At 42.6% G+C, this 17,422-nt stretch overlaps 2 protein-coding genes across 4 annotated transcripts; one reads left to right on the plus strand and one right to left on the minus strand.

Annotated features, from left to right (window-relative positions):
- Positions 1–607: 607 nt before the first annotated feature.
- On the minus strand, positions 608–13,882 carry LRRC34 (leucine rich repeat containing 34). 3 transcript variants are annotated; one of them, XM_056358983.1, is made up of 11 exons: positions 13,780–13,882; positions 10,947–11,065; positions 9,930–10,054; positions 9,714–9,778; positions 8,861–8,944; positions 7,160–7,288; positions 5,666–5,761; positions 3,942–4,096; positions 3,688–3,843; positions 2,124–2,250; positions 608–1,851 (listed from the first exon to the last, which is right to left on the minus strand). In XM_056358983.1, the coding sequence occupies exons 2-11, from the start codon at positions 11,060–11,062 to the stop codon at positions 1,648–1,650; spliced, it is 1,257 nt and encodes a 418-aa protein (XP_056214958.1). In that variant the 5' UTR covers positions 11,063–11,065; positions 13,780–13,882; the 3' UTR covers positions 608–1,647. The 3 variants fall into 3 exon arrangements, with proteins under 3 accessions (XP_056214958.1, XP_056214957.1, XP_056214959.1); XM_056358982.1 differs by lacking the exon at positions 13,780–13,882 and adding an exon at positions 11,374–11,491; XM_056358984.1 differs by lacking the exon at positions 13,780–13,882 and adding an exon at positions 11,374–11,491 and having other exon boundaries at positions 1,713–1,851; positions 3,654–3,843.
- Positions 11,867–17,198, plus strand: LRRIQ4 (leucine rich repeats and IQ motif containing 4). Its single transcript, XM_056358852.1, is given in 10 exon segments — positions 11,867–11,975; positions 12,499–12,667; positions 12,669–13,089; positions 13,091–13,570; positions 14,505–14,642; positions 14,924–14,985; positions 14,987–15,123; positions 15,753–15,978; positions 16,500–16,506; positions 16,941–17,198. Coding segments are annotated over 10 exon segments (2,007 nt in total).
- Positions 17,199–17,422: the final 224 nt, after the last annotated feature.

Consider the following 17,422-nt stretch of genomic DNA (forward strand, 5'->3'; position numbering starts at 1 on the left):
TTGGGGGTGGGAGGAATGACAAAAAACCAACTGAACAGCAACAGTCTTCTACATACAACAGCTGTTGGTACCACCTTGGTCCTTTCATACATCTCCCTGTTTCTACACTACTGCTGTGATAATACAGAATGCGAACATCAGCAGTTACGTCACTGCTGCTTAGGTATTATTGTTGAAAGTATTTTCTTTTTTCCCCTCATACTTTGATCTTGTAGGTCTTTTGCCTACGGATTATTCTGTTACTTTATACTAATTTTTAACAGGCACAGTTAGACGTGCAGAAGATTGCACTAGTGAGAGCCTTTGAGCGAACCTCTGCTGTCTGGTATGGTGACTTTTTGGTGACTAGCAGCGTGTATCTAGTCACCTCTACAGGTATGCACAGAGCGGGTGGAAAAAAGGAAACAAGCTGAGTGGTTCCCAAACTTCTACAAAGTCTGTATTCAAACCATTAAACAATGTTTAACTACCATTATATGCATATGTTGTCTTATTCATGTGCAGGAGCTGCCACACGGCTATCATGATAGAAATCTTTTTAAACAGTTTTCAAGAGACAGGAATAAATAACGACACCAGGTTTGGTGGTGATTTTCATTTGTAGTACAAGAAAGAAATACATGCCGCGAGTTAATCAAAATACCATTGATATCCCAGTAAATTAGGTTCACTAATTCATTTAACTTGGTTTTAAAAAAAGTCACTCTTGGAAAAAGATCAAAAGCGTGCAACTACTAGTCAGAGATGACAGTTTATAGAGCACAGTAGCAACAAATGGATTTACCCAAACCTCTCGGCTTCAGCAGGAATCTTGTTCTACAGCATATCTGCTTTGCTGTCAAGCAAAGCTCCTGCCCAGCAGCTGTGCCAGGTGTTTAAGTTTTTGTCAGTTTGATGGGCCTGGCTGTACTCCAGAGACACAGCAACGTTACCTGTGGGCTGTTCCTGCGGCGTGGAAGCCTGACTGCAGAGACTGCAGCCCAGGAAGGCAACGGCAGGTCTTCCTCTGCAGCAGCTGTGTGGAAGAGGACCCTGTGGTCACGATGCTCTGTTCACAGGCGCTACTGCTGCTCTGGTCCAGCCCCTGCATCTTTTTTTAAATAAGCAGCACTTGATAGAAGTGCTGATCTCAGGGGGTCTTCAAAAACAGCGGAGTAGTTCAGCTGCTAGGAGTTCAACTCATGCATCTGCACTGCTGCAGTCTAAACCCTTTGCATGCCTCTGGTCAGTGACTGTTTACTCCCCACTACTGCTAAGAATACCTAGTGTCACTCACTCGCTGTAGTGAAAGTGTTTTCTTCTAAGCATGTTCTTTTACTAAATTTATCTATTGCCTCAAAACCCTAGAGCTACAATTAATCATGGTACAGCAAAGGAGATAGAGCGCTGTAGAAATAACTGCAGCAAAATTAATGAATTTTCATATTAATGGGCTCTTAATAGATTGAGCGTTATTTAGCAACAAATTTTAAGGTCAGTGGTTTGCTGTTTTATCTCTAATGCCATTTCAAGTGGGTTTACATTCCTTGTAGACTAAAGACCCAGAAGCAACAATGTGCAGCCAGTCTGGTATTAATAGAATTTAACTTGGTAGAAACCAGATAGGAAAAGCTCAACCGTATGGAATGCATCAAGCTGCTACCTCACTCACAAGTGTTCTGAAACAGCTGCAATGGCCAGACTGGCATTAGCATCTTTCTTCGTCACCTCCCCACAACTCGGTGTCCAGTAGTAATGCCTCCGAAGGCCGTGGGAGAGCTCCGCAAGGTGAATGTGCCCATCCACTTCGTACGGTTCCACATCGGTACGGTTGGGTCTCAGGCGGCCTGTCTGGATTAATTCTGAAAATGCCTGAAATGAATAAAACCAAGACTATAATATTCCCTTTTGACTGACTGCAGTGAGTGCTCTAGAAGATAACACACAGTAGGAGAGTACTTGATCATTTCAGTATGCTGGTGTCCAGTGAGTCTCTTCACAGCACCAGCATCATAATTTTTTAAAACACTTAGTAATTCAGGTATCTTGTTCACTAATTGCTGCAGTCTTCCCAATGACTGTAAAAACAAGTTAGAACAAACAAACCAAACAAAACCCTTTTAGAAGAGTTCAGAAGCACTTACCATACAGGTGGCTTCATCAAATTTGTTCCCCCAGATGTAAATATAGGAAAGTTCCATGTTTGTTTTCATCGCATCTGAAAGAGCTACGAGTCCTTTGCCACTTATGTTGTTGCTTACCACCGACAACCTAATAAACAGAGAAAGTAGTTACACAAGTGCGTGCCAAACCACAGAATTCCCATCTTTTAATTGAAACTGAGAGCTTAACTATGTTTTATCCTTATATTTTATCATTATCTGTTACTGTATATCATATTTGTTATTATTAATATAATTACTTATTTATATCAAGGCCAGTCCAAATGCAAAATTTTTTCAGGTTGTAAAGGCAGTTTGGATTATGGGCTTGTACTATTTCTAAAGGCATTTCCATGACTCCTGCAGCCAGGTTGGTCACGATTTAGTTCTTCAGTGTCAGGGACTTGCTGCGTGGTAGCCAGGTCTCATCTGTGCTTTGAAGCCCAGGCCTTGGCATTTATCCAGGCTAAGCTTTGATCTTTGTGGAGTGGCAGTTATTTTTATATTAGTGAACCTGGAAGGCTTTCAGAGGCACCTAGCAGCCACCACCTCCTCAGTCTGCTACTTAAAACTAATGGCTTCAGGTAACACCTTTGATCAGCTTTTACATCCTGCCGGCGCATGGTTTAATACAAGGTACGGGGAGATTACAGCTCCTCCGGGTTCACCCGGAAGCTGACTTCCACAGGGGATTTTCTTACATGGTGAAGATCAGAATCAACAAATATAGTGCCTTATCCCTGCGTGGAATCTGATTATCTTAAAATTCTGAAGATGTACAGCTCTTGTTTGTTTTTGTTTGTGCATCACAGGGACCTAAGCTTTCAAGATGCAGAAAGAATTAACAAGAGCTAATTGCCTCACCCCCAACCCCCCACCCCCACCCCCTGCCAATTCTGAATGACTGTAAAAGCTGTGAATCATTGAAGTAAGATAAACCACTACAAAAACGGTTGTAAGCATCAACACCCCCCCCCAAAAAAAAAAAAAAGAAGAACAAGCATTGTCAGGCCACTCAGCAATGGACAAAATAGGAAAAAAAGGAAGCACAAAGAAAGGGGATAAAATAAGTTACAAGCAGGCCTGGCAGTGTGGGAAGGTGAACACAAGGTGTTAGCATGTGAGACTGAATGGCGTGTCTTGGCCTCGTGTTTTACTCCTTTAGCTCATGTGAAGCTACAGGGGACTTAATTCAAATACCAACACAGGCCTCCTGTGCCGTCTGAAATGCGTGACTGTGTCCTGCCGGGTCTCCAGCTGCAGGGCTCTGAGAGGGCCTGTGCTCACCTCCAGCACCCTAGGATGTCTCACAGGTCTCGGGGCACCTCACGTGGCAGGACACCCCTATGGTCAGCAAAGGAATCCCACCCAGTCTGTCACCCACAAGTTTTTTCCCTTGAGAAGGAAAAATGGACCAAAAAGTTTGGAACTTCCTGATTTATCTGTTTTGATCGACATCAAAGCACACAGCTTTGATGTCAGTTCAGCCACTGCAAAGTCCAAGTTTCTTACACCTGCGGTCTGGGGAAGCTGTGTAAATACTAACGCTTGCAGAGTCCTGTTGTACAAAGCCAAGGCTTCACTCAGGTAGATGGCTCCATCATCTTCTATTCGGTTTGCATTGAGATCTAGGATTTCCAGGGTTTGGTTCAGTTTTAGTAGTTCTCCCAGAAATTTTACACCATCACGGGTTATTTTATTACTGAAAGAGAGAAGCACACATTTATTTTTTTTTTAAAAAAGTGCTAAGAAAATTAGTTTCTAATGTTATTCAGGGCTATGTCACTTAATAACTCTTACCAGCTAAGATCGAGGTATCTCAGGCTGGAGTTTTCATATAATGCCTCACACAGTCGCTCTACACCAAAGTTTCTCATTTCGTGCTTGCACAAGTGTAGTTCCACAAGCGAGGAGTTATTTTTCAACATCAGAGCTACGTGAACTGTGGTCTCTTCCTAAAAACATACACTCAGTTTTATTAAGCTGCACTTCAGGGTAAGATACGGTCTTGCTTCAGTAAAAGGGAGATGCACAGCTAACAGCGAGATTTGGTCACCAGTAGCATTCTATTTTGTATATTGTATTAAAAATAGCCAGGAAAAAATACATTGTGATAATGCTGAAAATAAAAAAAAAAAAAAAAAGAAAAAAAAGAAAAATACCAGAAATATATTTGCAGACATACAGTACTAAATACATCCTTGCAAGATCAGAAGCATCACTGTTTGAATCATTCTGTCTAATCAGTTTTCCTCCCTGTCATTGCTCTTAAAAATCTGAATGTTTCAGCCAGTCTTCACTGACATTATTTTTTTGAGATGTAACGTGTTATTTAATGAAAAGAAACAGGATTGCTAGGGGAAAAAAATTGCCCTATTGCTGCTGTAAGGCAAAGTAAATTTGGTTTGAAGTATAAGAAAATAGCAGTGAATACTGAGTCAAAAATAAGCAACAACCCAGAGGCCTCAGAAAATTATAGAGTTGAGGGTGGAAACAATGGCAAACAGAGCCTCCCACAGGTACAGTCCAGGCCTTGCTGTCCTATATTTTCAATAGCTGTAGTTCAAGTGGGGTTCTGAAATTAGGTATAGGCAGTTCAAGCCCTGTCTTAGTAGAAAAGAAACAATTAAAACCTGTTTAAACTGTTAAATTCACCTTTGGGAATTTAGGAAGATCTGGCCTTCGTGACAGCTTAATTTCATTATCCTGTCATAAGGAAAATACTGTTGCAGACACCTGACAACTGCTGCCAGTCTGGTGAAACCACCACTGTGAAACCAAGCAGCTCTGTAGCCAAGGCTCCTCCAGCACCAGCTGTGCACAAAAGCTGCATGCCTGCAAGTGCACAAAAGCTGCATGCCTGCAAGTAAAAGCCCTGCAGCAAGGTGTGCCTCTACACACCCAGCAGCCTGAGAAGATCAAAAAGATCAATCACTGCCTTGCAGATTCTCTTTTCAGTGCTCGATTGTTTTGGAGGGTTTGTGTCTTTGTTTTGACTTACAAATGCATCATAGGTTTTACATTGATGAGGTTCATTCACTTGTTAAATTTATGCTTCAAGTTCACACAGCAAAACAACAAAACCACACAGCCCAGTGAATATGGCATATTGTTGAAGTCTGCCTTTCTTTAGGCTGTGGGCACTGCACTGCTCAGATAAAAACAGCCTTTTGTTCTTCCCCTCATTTCCTGCTAAACAGCATTTCTCCCTTAGTCTGCTGAACTATGCATGAAACTCTCCCTGCTGTAACAGGTTCTCCAGTACCCAGACCTCTCCGTGTTAACCCATTATTTAATGAACGCATATGTACCAGGAAAGAAAATTTTATGTAATTAAACTTCTAGTTAAACAGGAGCAGCAGTGACTGCACAAAACTTGGCACAGAAAGAGGAAAAGAATATTTCTGCAACAATTTACTTTGTAAGGAAACCCAGAGCACCATGTAGTTCAGACATCAATAAATATATCAGTAATGACTTATGCTTCTTTCTTTGACTGAGCTGACACTAATCTACTTACATACCTCTTGGCTGTATAGTAAAGGACGATTTAGATTTATTGCTTTGACTGATTTGTTCTGAGTCAGGGCTGTTGCTATTGCTATTAGACACTCCATACCCTGGAAATGAAAATAAACAAACTCTTTAGAGAGACCTGTTCAATGTATAGATCAAGCAACCAATTTACTACAATGACTTAGAATTGACTGTCAAGAAGATCAAAAACGTCAAATGAATGGGCTCAGGTTGGAAATACTATTTTTTCTGCCTCCATGTACTCTGGAGAGTTGCAAGTGCAGTAGCCAAGTGCTTGCAGACACATAATGATAATAACAGTGCCAACTCCCTATGGAATAATAGAGTGGAATTAGACTAAGCAGTACAAATGACTAGGAAATTTGGCAACTGAGAAAGTAAAAAGCAAGACTAATGAAACTCTAAGATACTTGTCCATTTAATTGATCCTGTATTTTGGTTTTCCTGATTTATGAAGCAAAATCAGCTTGCGTGTGTTCCCTGAGGTCTTTGGTAAAAGTCTTAGCTAACATTTATCCACTGGGTAAATTCATACTAAATGTGAATAATGTGGTACAGAGAAGCCAGAGACTAGAATACGGGCCAGTTCAGGGGTTATTTTATTTCCTTCTAGTTTGCTCACTAATTTATATTTATGTTACTTTCCAGTTAGGCTGGTCTACACCCAAAGCCATTTCATTTTAAACCAACTCTCTGTCAACTCCCTACACCAAGCATAAACACATTAAGCTTTCAAATAAGTCCTACACTAGTCACACTTTCCTCATTTACCTATTCATAACACTCTTCATGCTTTCTGAAGGTATTCCCCCTTCTAGTTTAGGAGAAAATTCTGTAGTTCCAGGAAAGAAATATGGGTTTTTAGAAGTGATCCACATGCTTTTACCAACTAGAGTGGGAAGCACCCTGCTTAGGGACTGACCCATTCGTCCTAGGTGCACTGTGTAAAAAGTCTCAGCACCTGATTCTAGGGGGTGGCAGGTTATCCAAGATCAAATTGGGTGCCTCTGTGCTCAATTCAGTACTGTTGTGCTTATGGCCTTTATGGATCGAGCTCTGAAAGGAGCAACAGAGCTATGGGACTGGGTGACTTTCAGGCATTACAGCACCACACACTTAAGAAGGAAAAGAACCTCCAGGGAATAAGAAGTCCTTCCCTCAACATGAATTACACAGGGCTTAGACAGCATAAGAAAAATGAACAGCAGAAGCAAACCTCAGAAAATCTGAAAGCCAAGCACTTGAATTCCCAGGGACATTGTGGCAATAATACATCACCAGTTAATGACTTCACAGGTGCTTTATGCAACATGCCTTTCCAAGTATGCATTGCCATATTATACATTGTGTTACCTGGAGCTATCACAAAATGTAAAATCAATGACAAAAGATGGCATTCCCCCCTGATTAAGCACTGCAGGACCTTTGTGATACCCTTGAAAGACTTACATCATTGATGATAATTTTACTGGGTTACTCACTATATCACAGTCTCCAAGATCCAGCTTCTCTAAGGTTGAGTTAATTTGTAGCATTGAAGCAAAAAACATCCCACCTTTGTTGCCTATTTTGTTTCCAGTCATTCTCATATACACAAGAGTTTTATTCCTCTAGACAAAAAAAAAAAAAAAAATTCCTTTCAAACAGCCTGATAAACAACACTGTCCTTTTCCTTGTGAATCTCGCTGGTTGTCACACAAAAACAAAACAACCCTCCAGAAGAATTGTGTCTAAGTGATGACACTGACTAAGCAGTTGGCTCAGGCTCCCCTCAGTGGAGTCAAAAGCATGAGAGTCTGGAAGCAAAACTCCAGTATTTCAAACCTTTTGTTTCTCCCAGGTTCACAAATTTCATAGTCACAAAAATAATCCAGGCAGATATTTCTGCCTAAGTTGACATCTGAAATGCAAATGATATCAAAACTGATTTTAATCTAGTAAGTGTATTTTAAACAAGAACGTAATCTGCTTTATTTTTTCATAATCTTTTAAATCACATGACCAGTCAAAGTCAAACCAGTGTGCAGGTCTTTGCAGGACTGGTGACTTCACTGGTAATGTAAGGTTCTGATCAGACATCTAGGAAAGTCAGCATCTTTCCCCTCACCCATCACAGAATTTCAATGGGTAGGAAATAGCTATTTAACTATTAAAGCCCCAAATGCAATGCAGAGTAACTTTTTACTCTTAATTCCTCAGTACCACATAATCACTGACTAGCAGAGATGATGGTTGATTAAGTTAAAGATTACAAAATGAGTAGTTCTGTGAGCAACAGAACTACTGAAGCCTGGTTTCATACGTTTTTTATGTCTTCCACGTGTCCTCAGTACCCCTTCCCCCACTGCAGTATGGCATCTACTACAGCATCTTCCTCCCTCCGTAACACCCCCCCTTCACCCCGGATCCCCCCCGCCCGGCCCAGCAGCCAAGGGGCTGGTGCTCAGGACCTGCCACCCTCCTGCTCAGCAAACCCCGCAAACGCTGCCCGGGGCTGCACACCCAGCCTGGGGTGTTGCCACCCCGGGCTGTACAACCTAGAGTACAGGGCTGTACAACCTAGAGTACCGCCATAGGTTCTGGAGGCCTGTCAAATGCAGTTGAAATCAATTTGGTTTGAAGCCCATGAAGGAGGAAGAAAGAGCTCATGTGAGTGTCGTTTCACAGACACAACACATAGGCCCCATTTCCTTGGGAAACCACCTGAAAAATAACAAACTTGTTTTTATGCTGCTGCTGTAAGGGAAAGTTTTGAAAACATGTCTCAGACATCCTGGATCATGACAAATATTGATGTCAACGTACAAGCAAATTTAATACATAAAACGACAAAACAAACAAACAACAACAAACCAAAAAAAAAAAAAAAAGGGAAAACCGATGGCATTATTTATCCTATAGCATAGCTTGGCGTTTTTTCACACAGCAAACTCCAGCTGTGATAGCTGTGATAATGAAGTGTTAATGGCAGGACAGTGCAACTTTCTCTCCTGTGGAACCTGATTCCTGAAGTCTGCCCTGGGAAAACAAGGGATCCCTGGGACAGAGCAAAATGCTGAATGATGGAAAACAGAGGGCCCTTTCAGCTCGCTCCGAGGTTGGCAGGACAGCTAGTACTGTTTATCAAAAGCAAAAATATCAAACTTGATGCCATTGTCTAAAACTCCCAGACAAATACTCACGTGGAGCGCTCCTGCTATCAGCTCTGCTCCACTTGTGCCAATATCATTAAACATCAGGTTAAGGTACCGCAGAGTGGAATTTTCCTTAGGAACAAACAAAGCAGAAAGTAGTGAGATTTCTTCCCAGATCATGCCTGCATTTTTCAAAAAGGAGATGCATCATACACGTATTTAAAACCTCTGTCCCTCACTGCATTTCAGGCAGCCCCTGATTTAGAGTAGTTACAGAAAGTATGTCAGATGATGAGAGAAAGGCAGAAAAACTTGTAGCTTGAAGGTCCTCTTAGGCTTACAGAAACCACCTAGGAACCCATGTGCTCAGTGTGACCAAACGAGGCAGGTGGTCAAGCTCAGACGCAGACTTTCAGGCATTTTGTGAACTTACTGGCACTCCCCAAGCTGCAGGAACACAGGAACCAAGTGGCAACTCATCATTTTCTGTCTGTATCCTAGTGCTTACAATGGCAAAAAAACAGCATTAAAGTTTCCTATGTTTAGACCTACAAAAAGGCTAACAGAGATGATAAAGTATCTAAACAAAGACCCTGGCACACTTGACACTACCATTGCCTCCTTTATCGAATTGAACTGTAAGCCTAAAAGCCCCATGGTTTATTCCACTCTTCTGTCTCCAGGACCTCATTGCCAAATGTCTGATAGTTTTCTACCAGAAATTTAAAAATCTCCCCAGAGAATACAATCTGAGATTCTAGTAGGGTGGATTTTGATGTGAAAGTCAAAATTAATGGAATTTTGCCAAATCAATGCATTCTTCTCTCCAACACTCCACATACAAATATTATCCTAACCAAATAAATTACAAGTTGCTGAAAGATAAACATCACTTTGGCACCTGGAGGAGTGCTGCCACGTTCTTTGCTCCACTATCAGTCAACACGTTACACCTAAGATCCAAACCTGAAAAAGATGAAGAATATGACAGACACGTATCTATAATTAACTGATCTCTAACCAAAAAGAAATAAAACTGAACTAAGGCTGAAATCAACACTGCTGATGTTTTCTTATATTCACACAGCGATTTCAAACACACATGAAACAAGCTTACCTGTGACAAATACAGTGTCACGTAAGACAGAGGCAAGAACTTGAAGATCGTCACCTGTAACTCTCTGCACAGGCACTAGATGATTATTTCCAGCTATTTTTAATGTGATTCCTTTTGTCCATCTGCTGCAAGATAAAAATGTAAGAACATGGGGAGGAGTATAATGATACAGAAAAATGAATTCTCTCTCCAGGTAAGTGTATTCATGCTTGCCCTCACTGGTGTGTTTACATGCAGTTACCTGCTGCCACTACCTTTGGTAACACCATGACAGATGACATGTTTCAAGCTGTACCTCAGCACTATCCTTTTTGATATTCTGAAGACACTGCACAGCTGCAAGAGCACACATACACAGAAAGCAGGAAGAAGCAAGGTGAGGGGAAGGCAGACAGAAACAAAGACTATCCTGGAGGTTTCCTCATCATCTCCTTTTTTACTTGCTCCCTTTATTTACTCTGTCCTGCCCTCAAGATCAAAAACTTATACAAACCCTTTCCCTACGCTGTATTTCTCAGGTTTTCTCTCCAAAGGGCTATTAACTTTTACCCCAGAAGCATCCATGAGAGGAAGCCTTACCTAGCCACATGATGAGAGAGAGTTTGGGTGGTTAATACCTTGGCAGGACTCAGAGACAGTTCAGAAAAGCATTACCAGCTGGAAGCTGACTGGATGCAGCTAAGGGTTTTTTATACAGGAGCAAGACAAAAGGCTGGCAGTTAAGATGACTAGACACTGGGTTTGGCTTCTTTAAGGGACACAAAGGCACCATCCTTTAAATTTTTCACTTTTTTTTGATTTCACTTCTTGTAAAGCTGCCCAGAAGGGATATATGGCTACAAACTTCTGCCAAGACGATGTCAAGATGAGTCAAACCAGAACTTCAGCAGTAAATGCTAAACATGATTTGTGTTTAAGCCTGAAACTACACAAACTTTCTCATTGTTGTTCCTTGTCCTGCTATCTTGTTTAAAGCTTTCAGAAGTATCGAAAACATGCTGTTTCTTATTTCCTTACGTTTCATCATTTTTATCAGCTTCTTGAAGCACATGAGCAATGAAGGGGTTTTCAGGCTGGCCCAAGTTTTGGCAGGCCTGCACATAGCGCTGGTGAAGATCTGAAGGAACCGACATGACCTGATGGAAAACAAAACATGATCGCATGGTTACGGCAGCCTAGCAACATCACCGGGCCCAAGCGCTGTTATGCTGGGCTCTGCATAACAATAAAAAAGGGCTTGGCCTGCAAAGGGTTACAGCTCTTGGTATGCAACACAAGAATAACAGATAGATACAGACAGGCAAAGCACAAGGCAAAAACATGGATTTGTGGATGTGTTTCTGATCCGCCCTCGGATAGGATCTGCCCTAACAGAGGATTAATATCCATACAGGCACGTCCTTTTTCCCCACGGAGCAGCTGGGCTGCACCCTCCACAGCCTACCTGAGCGATCGGCACCCACGCCAACCCGCCGTGACTGCCCCGCGGAGCTGGGCTGCTCCAAGGGGAACGGTGTTTGGCGATGGAGCCGTTCCCAAGGGCTGCCGGGCGGGCCGGGCTCAGGCAGGAGGCAGGCGGGCTGGCAGGAGGCCCGGCGGTGCTGGCCCTCCCCGCGGCTGTGGTGGGGACTCTCGTCAGCTCACCCCCGGAGCATTTACTTTGTGGTCTGCCCACGGTCTCCGAGGAGCCTTTGCAAAAATTTCCGTGGTTACACGGATTAGCAGTTACTTCAAAGGTACCTGCGCTGGTCCTTTCCACCAAATAAATCCTTCCAGAGACTTCAGTGCAGGTGGCAGGGGGTGGGCTGGGGTCGCATGCACTCCTGTCCCAGTGTGTGGGGCTCGCAGCTCGGTGCTGAACTCGGAGCAGATATAAAAGAAAATACCCTCATGCAACAGTGGAATTAGACCGGGAGGCCCAGCGTGGGTCTCTCCCCATGGTGGTCACTCAGCTCTTCCTCGTCCTGGTGGCACCCGGAAAGCACCCATCTCTGGAAACCCAGCCTCCTCCCAGCATAGTTACGGCAGCAGCAAAAAGGTCATCAGGTGGGAGATGACTGACAGCTGCCTCTCAGTCTCTGCTTTCCTTCTAATCATTCCTTCAGGCCATCTAGTCGCCCCTTCCCAACTCCTGCTGTTTCATATCTGGCAGCAATACAGCTCCGGGGGTTATCCATACCGGACTCACTGGTGTCTCTCTGGCTCAGAAGCCACCAGGTGTTAGGTGAAGGTGCCACTTCTTTTACAATGGGACTCTTGCAGCTTTTTACAACCAGCACCGATGAAGACAGATCTCAGTGTTTGTAAATATAGACTTCAAGACTCAAGGAGGTTGCTTTGTCCAGCAGAATTTGGCTGTTGGGGCACTTCAGAATGCACTGGGATTCAAAGATAAGGTCCTGCTGTATGTACTGCAGGATTTGGTCTCTATGAACACCACTGAGACTAGAACCTGTTCCTAAATGCTGAATTCTACCAGTATTCATTTAGCATAGGAAGGTCATTGAGTGCTGTTGATTTTGAATTTTTTTCTCTCCTAACCAGAGCACAGAGGGCTGAGTCTCAGCAGAGCCAGGAGGCCAGTGCAGGGGCACTCATAGTCCCAAAGCTGACTCTCTTGGTTTTGAGGATGACCATGATCAGACTGCATAAGAAATAACAGTGAATGAAGTGCCAGAGAATGAAGCCCTTTCTCCCAGACACATCACAGACAAGATATTTTTCACTGATTTAGCCAACAACCATCACACCAGGGGTCCCAAGTCTAGAATATCTGGAAGAGCTGCACATGGAAAAGAACCTGATTGTAAGCGTCCCCAGAGACATCAATCACTGGAGGCACATGAATGTCCTCTACTTGGATCAGAATCACATACGGGACATATGCAAAGAACTGGGAGAGCTAAAAAGTCTTCTGAACTTAGATTTAAGCAACAATCCCCTCTCTTGTAGTTTGCTGCCAGTTATTGGCCAGTTGCAGTCCCTTCGTCAGCTCGGGCTCTATAAAACAAACTTGCACAAAATCCCAGTGCAGATCTGTGAATACCTCCACCATGTTGAACTGTGTGGCTTTTCTGACAACAGCCTTCAGTGTCTGCCTAAAGAAACAGGGAACCTGACAAAAGCGAAGGAAATTTACCTCCAGAAAAATAGACTTGAATGTTTTCCCCAAGGAGCCTTGTCATATTGCTAATTTAGAAATAATAGATCTGGAAGAAAATCTAATCAGTCTTATCCCAGGAGAGGGACGCTTTTGGACAAATTTACTTAAGCTATTTTTAGCTTTTAATAACTTATCCTCCATTCCTCCTACACTGTAACACTGCCAAAAGTTGGCTGTGCTGTCTCACAATCTCCTGCACAAGTTTCCCCCAGGTCTGAAGAATCTCACTGAAATGAGAGTGCTCAGACCTTCTGCTATCAGCCTGGAGGCGTTCCCACAGCCGGTCTGCTGCTGGCCAGCCCTTCCACATGTTTATCTAAGGAACACCAGACTGCACAAGATAGCCAGGTTCTTTACCAGATTAACCAGTGTCAGGATACTGGATCTGAGTGAAAACTGCTTTGATGATATTCCTAAAGGAATGTACACTGTGAAAAAAACAGAAGTATTTGCCCTGGGTGACAATCAGGTACAGGAGGTATTTTGTTCCTTTGTTTTCATTTTTATTTTATTGATACCTCCCTTTTGCAAAATCTAAGTTCTTCATTACAACCCCGTGCCACCTTTCCCTACTACAGTGAGAAGGCATGTTCCACCTGGTACGCACCTGAGCCTGGGTTACTCATTATGACTGACATCTGAGTATTCAGTCAGGGTGAAAAAAAGCAGGAACGTGGAAACACTGACCTTTGTGTTGAATCATAAAGAAGGAATACTGACTGGAGGGACTGCTTCAGTCTTTATGCATCTTTTTTTCTGCGTACACTGGAAAATGAGCGCTGCATTTGCATAGAATCAATACATCATCAACTGAAACAAAGCAGAGGACAATTGAAAAATGGATGTCATACTGTTAATGCCTTTAACACAATTAACGTTTGCTGTTCATTTGATAATGAACAATTATGTACCCTCAAGTTGTGCTGTTCTAAGTGTGACAGTGTTAATGGATGCGCTCATTTTAGGGTCCAGAATACACCTTTCCTTTTTATATAATGCTCTGCTTCTTCTCCAAGGAGATTTTCACTTGTGCAATTTTCTTCCTGAAGATTACATTTACAGAGGCAGTAATTTGTGCAAAAGAATCACTTTCAGATTTCATTCATTTAAATTACTCTCCCTTGCACTGTGTATACAAAGGAAATAAAGCAGCAGACTGATGTTTCTGCTAAGAAATAAAATTAACCCCATAAGAAGTCCTTCCAGCAGAGGAAACAACCTGGATTTTTTTTGCCAAAATTTCCACCATACGGTGAGGTATAATGTTATATTAACGAGCGGACTATTCTGTGTTCATCCATCAACAGTAATGCAGCTCCACAGCATTTTCTTGGAGATTTTTTTCCTAAAAACAAAATCCCAAAGATTACTGTTTAATTGACATAATGTATCTTTTTAATGACTCTGTCTAGGTACCTGTGGAGGTGAAAGAACTGACAAATTTGAAGTGCCTTAGCTGATCTGAAAACCAATTCAGTATCTTTCTCCTGGAGTCATTAGAGAGATTGTATTTGGGACAAGATACAGGAATTAAATTCAGCGAACTGCAGGTAGGAGCAATAGAAGGGGGAAGATCTTGGTGTGCTGCAGCATGACACTTCGATGGACTCCAGCTGCTTCCAAATGCGGGACTGAAGGTTCTCCTTGTCTCTTTAGGTACGTGGTGCAGCATCAGGCCAGGGCTGTCACAGTAGGGATAATATCAAAACGTAGTGTTTGAAACAATGTTCTCTCTCTGAATTTAGTAGTCATCCCAATAGCATTTCAGTTTATAAACCTTACTTCTGCACTTCCTAATATTCTCTCTACATTGATTATATCCCAAGCTAAGGAAAAATGCTTTAATTATTAAAACTTACGCACACATATTTTGCAGAAACTGGAAGAACTGCATGGAGAATAATTGTCTGGAGTACCTGCCTGCAACCATCAGCTCATTGACTCACTTGAAAATACTTGACTGTTGCAACAGTTTCTTCCAACAGCTCCTGCAGTCTGTCTGCCGAGTACAAGGTGAAAAACAGTCTTTGTGTTCATGGCCTTACGGACCCTAGTAAGTGTTTTGGAAGGGGGAGGGAGGGAAGGAAGGAATGCAGTACATCTTTCAGAGCTCATCCTCTAATTGCAAGGGAGCCAATAAAAGTTAGGAACTGGGAGGGTGGGGAAAGTGCTGTGCCCAAGGCACATGGATGCGAGTTCCTCACTCATGACCTACCTCAGTCTCAAGGTCTGGGGAAAAAGGTGCTTCCCAGAGCTCAGCTCGAAGCAGATCCCCTGATGTGATAGACCCACTGGGTCAGCACCAGTGACTCCAGGGGGGTGGTGAAGAACCGGGTCTCTAGGGGTGCTCCTCAGCCCAGTCTTTCCATCTTCCCCAGTTCTCCATTCCATCTCTGTGTGGCTCAGCTCACTGGCACTGTTGGTGTGCTAATTAGCAGGACTTTTGAAAGCTGAATCTGGCCACCCGGCTACCAGGAGAGTAGTCTTCAACTAGTGAATTGAATGCTTTGCTAGAAGAGCTTGAGTCCCATCCTTCTGTATTTGGGAGCGGATCCTTTGAACTTGGAATGCTGTGGTGAGATGCTCAATACACACATTCATTACATGCACAGACCGAATCATTTGTTCCTCATCCGTGTGCTGTTTTGAGGAGCACGCAGGGATGCTCCACATCATTTGTTCTTTGTGCTGCAGCTGCTTTGTGTGTTCAGGTTTGCAAAAACTGCTCATTCAGAACAATCACCTGCCCCAGCTACCTGAGTATTTGGACAGTCTTCAGCAGCTGGAGTTGGTTCTTGTGGATGGAAACCGTGTGACAGACACTCAAACTGAAGCGTGTTGTCAGGGGACATCTGCCATCTGGGAAAACTTACAGAAAAATAAGTTGTAGCAGTGGTGCTAAGAAAGTCACCACAATACACATAAAAAGCTGTGGGTTTAGTAATAGATACTCTGCAGAACAACCTAAAACAATAACTCTCTGTGCAACATCAAGAACATCTTAAACCACTCTTTGCATTGGCTACAGCAAAGCAGTACTTCTATTATTACGTTAAGGTAGGATATAGGGAACCATCAGGAAATACAGCACCGGGCATCGTTCAAAAATGTACCAGAAGGTTGTCACGGCCCCACCAGGTCACAGTCAGCAAGCACAGAACAGCCCTTACAGCTTGCAAGGGAGTTTCCCTTAGTTCCTTGTCCAGCAGAAGGGGAACGGTTAGGGTGTTTTACTAACAGGTCAGATCCTCTAAGACAAGGCATTGCCCAAAGAAGAAACTAACTGCAGGTGGCATCTTCACTCTTGCTGACTGTATTTTGACTGCAGAGTTGAAGCTTCATTGCACAAATACATTGAACAAAACACATTTTTTGTGTGTTTTTGTGTTGCTTTTTTTCCCCCAAAGAACATCAGTCTATGTCACCAGTGGGCCACAGAATTAATTTGCTCAGAAAAAATACAGGGCAAGAAGAAAGGAGAGGTAAATCCTCAGTCTTTGATTCTTCTGAACCTGAATTATTTGTCTCTTTCTCTAATGTCTGTAATTTCTTCATGAACTACTCTATTTCTCCCAAACTGTTCTGAACTAAAAAGTGACATTTAAAGATGTGTAGACATGATCATTTACTATTCTAATTGAAGGGTCTGGAGGACTACAGTGTTAGCATCCTCCTGGTAAGAAATTCCTCTTGAAAAAAATGATGCACAGTAAAAGAAAAGTCAGGTAGCTGGCAGTCTATCTTAGCTGCAAACAATGTAGTCTAATACAGAATAAAAGGGTTTTTCAGAGACCACAATGTGCCTGGCTTTTTGCATCAAGAATATCCACCAGTAATACTGTTCCAAGCAACTTTTTCTCCAGGTATTCAGATTGTTCTCCTCTCTTTTTCAGATCCAAAGTCTGTGGCATGGGCTGACGAACCAGAAGGCGACTGGACCTTTCTCAACACTTAAGAATCTAAAGAAACAAAGAAAGAAGGAAAAGAAAGAAAAAGGAAAGGGAAAAGAGAAATCTGTGAAAGGATCAAAAGCAAGAAAGTGGTATTTGGGCAGTAAATTGCACAGAGCTTTCTTCATTTACAAGGGTAAATGTGAGCAGACATAAGTGAGTAGTAGACAAGCAGTATTAAAGCTTCAAATCAGTGAGCGTTACAATGAAAACATCATTTTCTGAGGTTTGTTTTTGGGTTTTTGTCAACATTGACTCAGCTCAGGCAGATTCTGAAATATTCTTGAGATGTCTCATTCTGAATGCGTGTTAGCTCAAAGCATAGAGGCAGCTGATTAATTGGAAATTAATCTGTAGGAATCTGGTGCAATGAAGTGTTC

Source organism: Falco biarmicus, chromosome 13, assembly GCF_023638135.1.
Source record: "Falco biarmicus isolate bFalBia1 chromosome 13, bFalBia1.pri, whole genome shotgun sequence".
Lineage (NCBI taxonomy): Eukaryota > Metazoa > Chordata > Aves > Falconiformes > Falconidae > Falco > Falco biarmicus.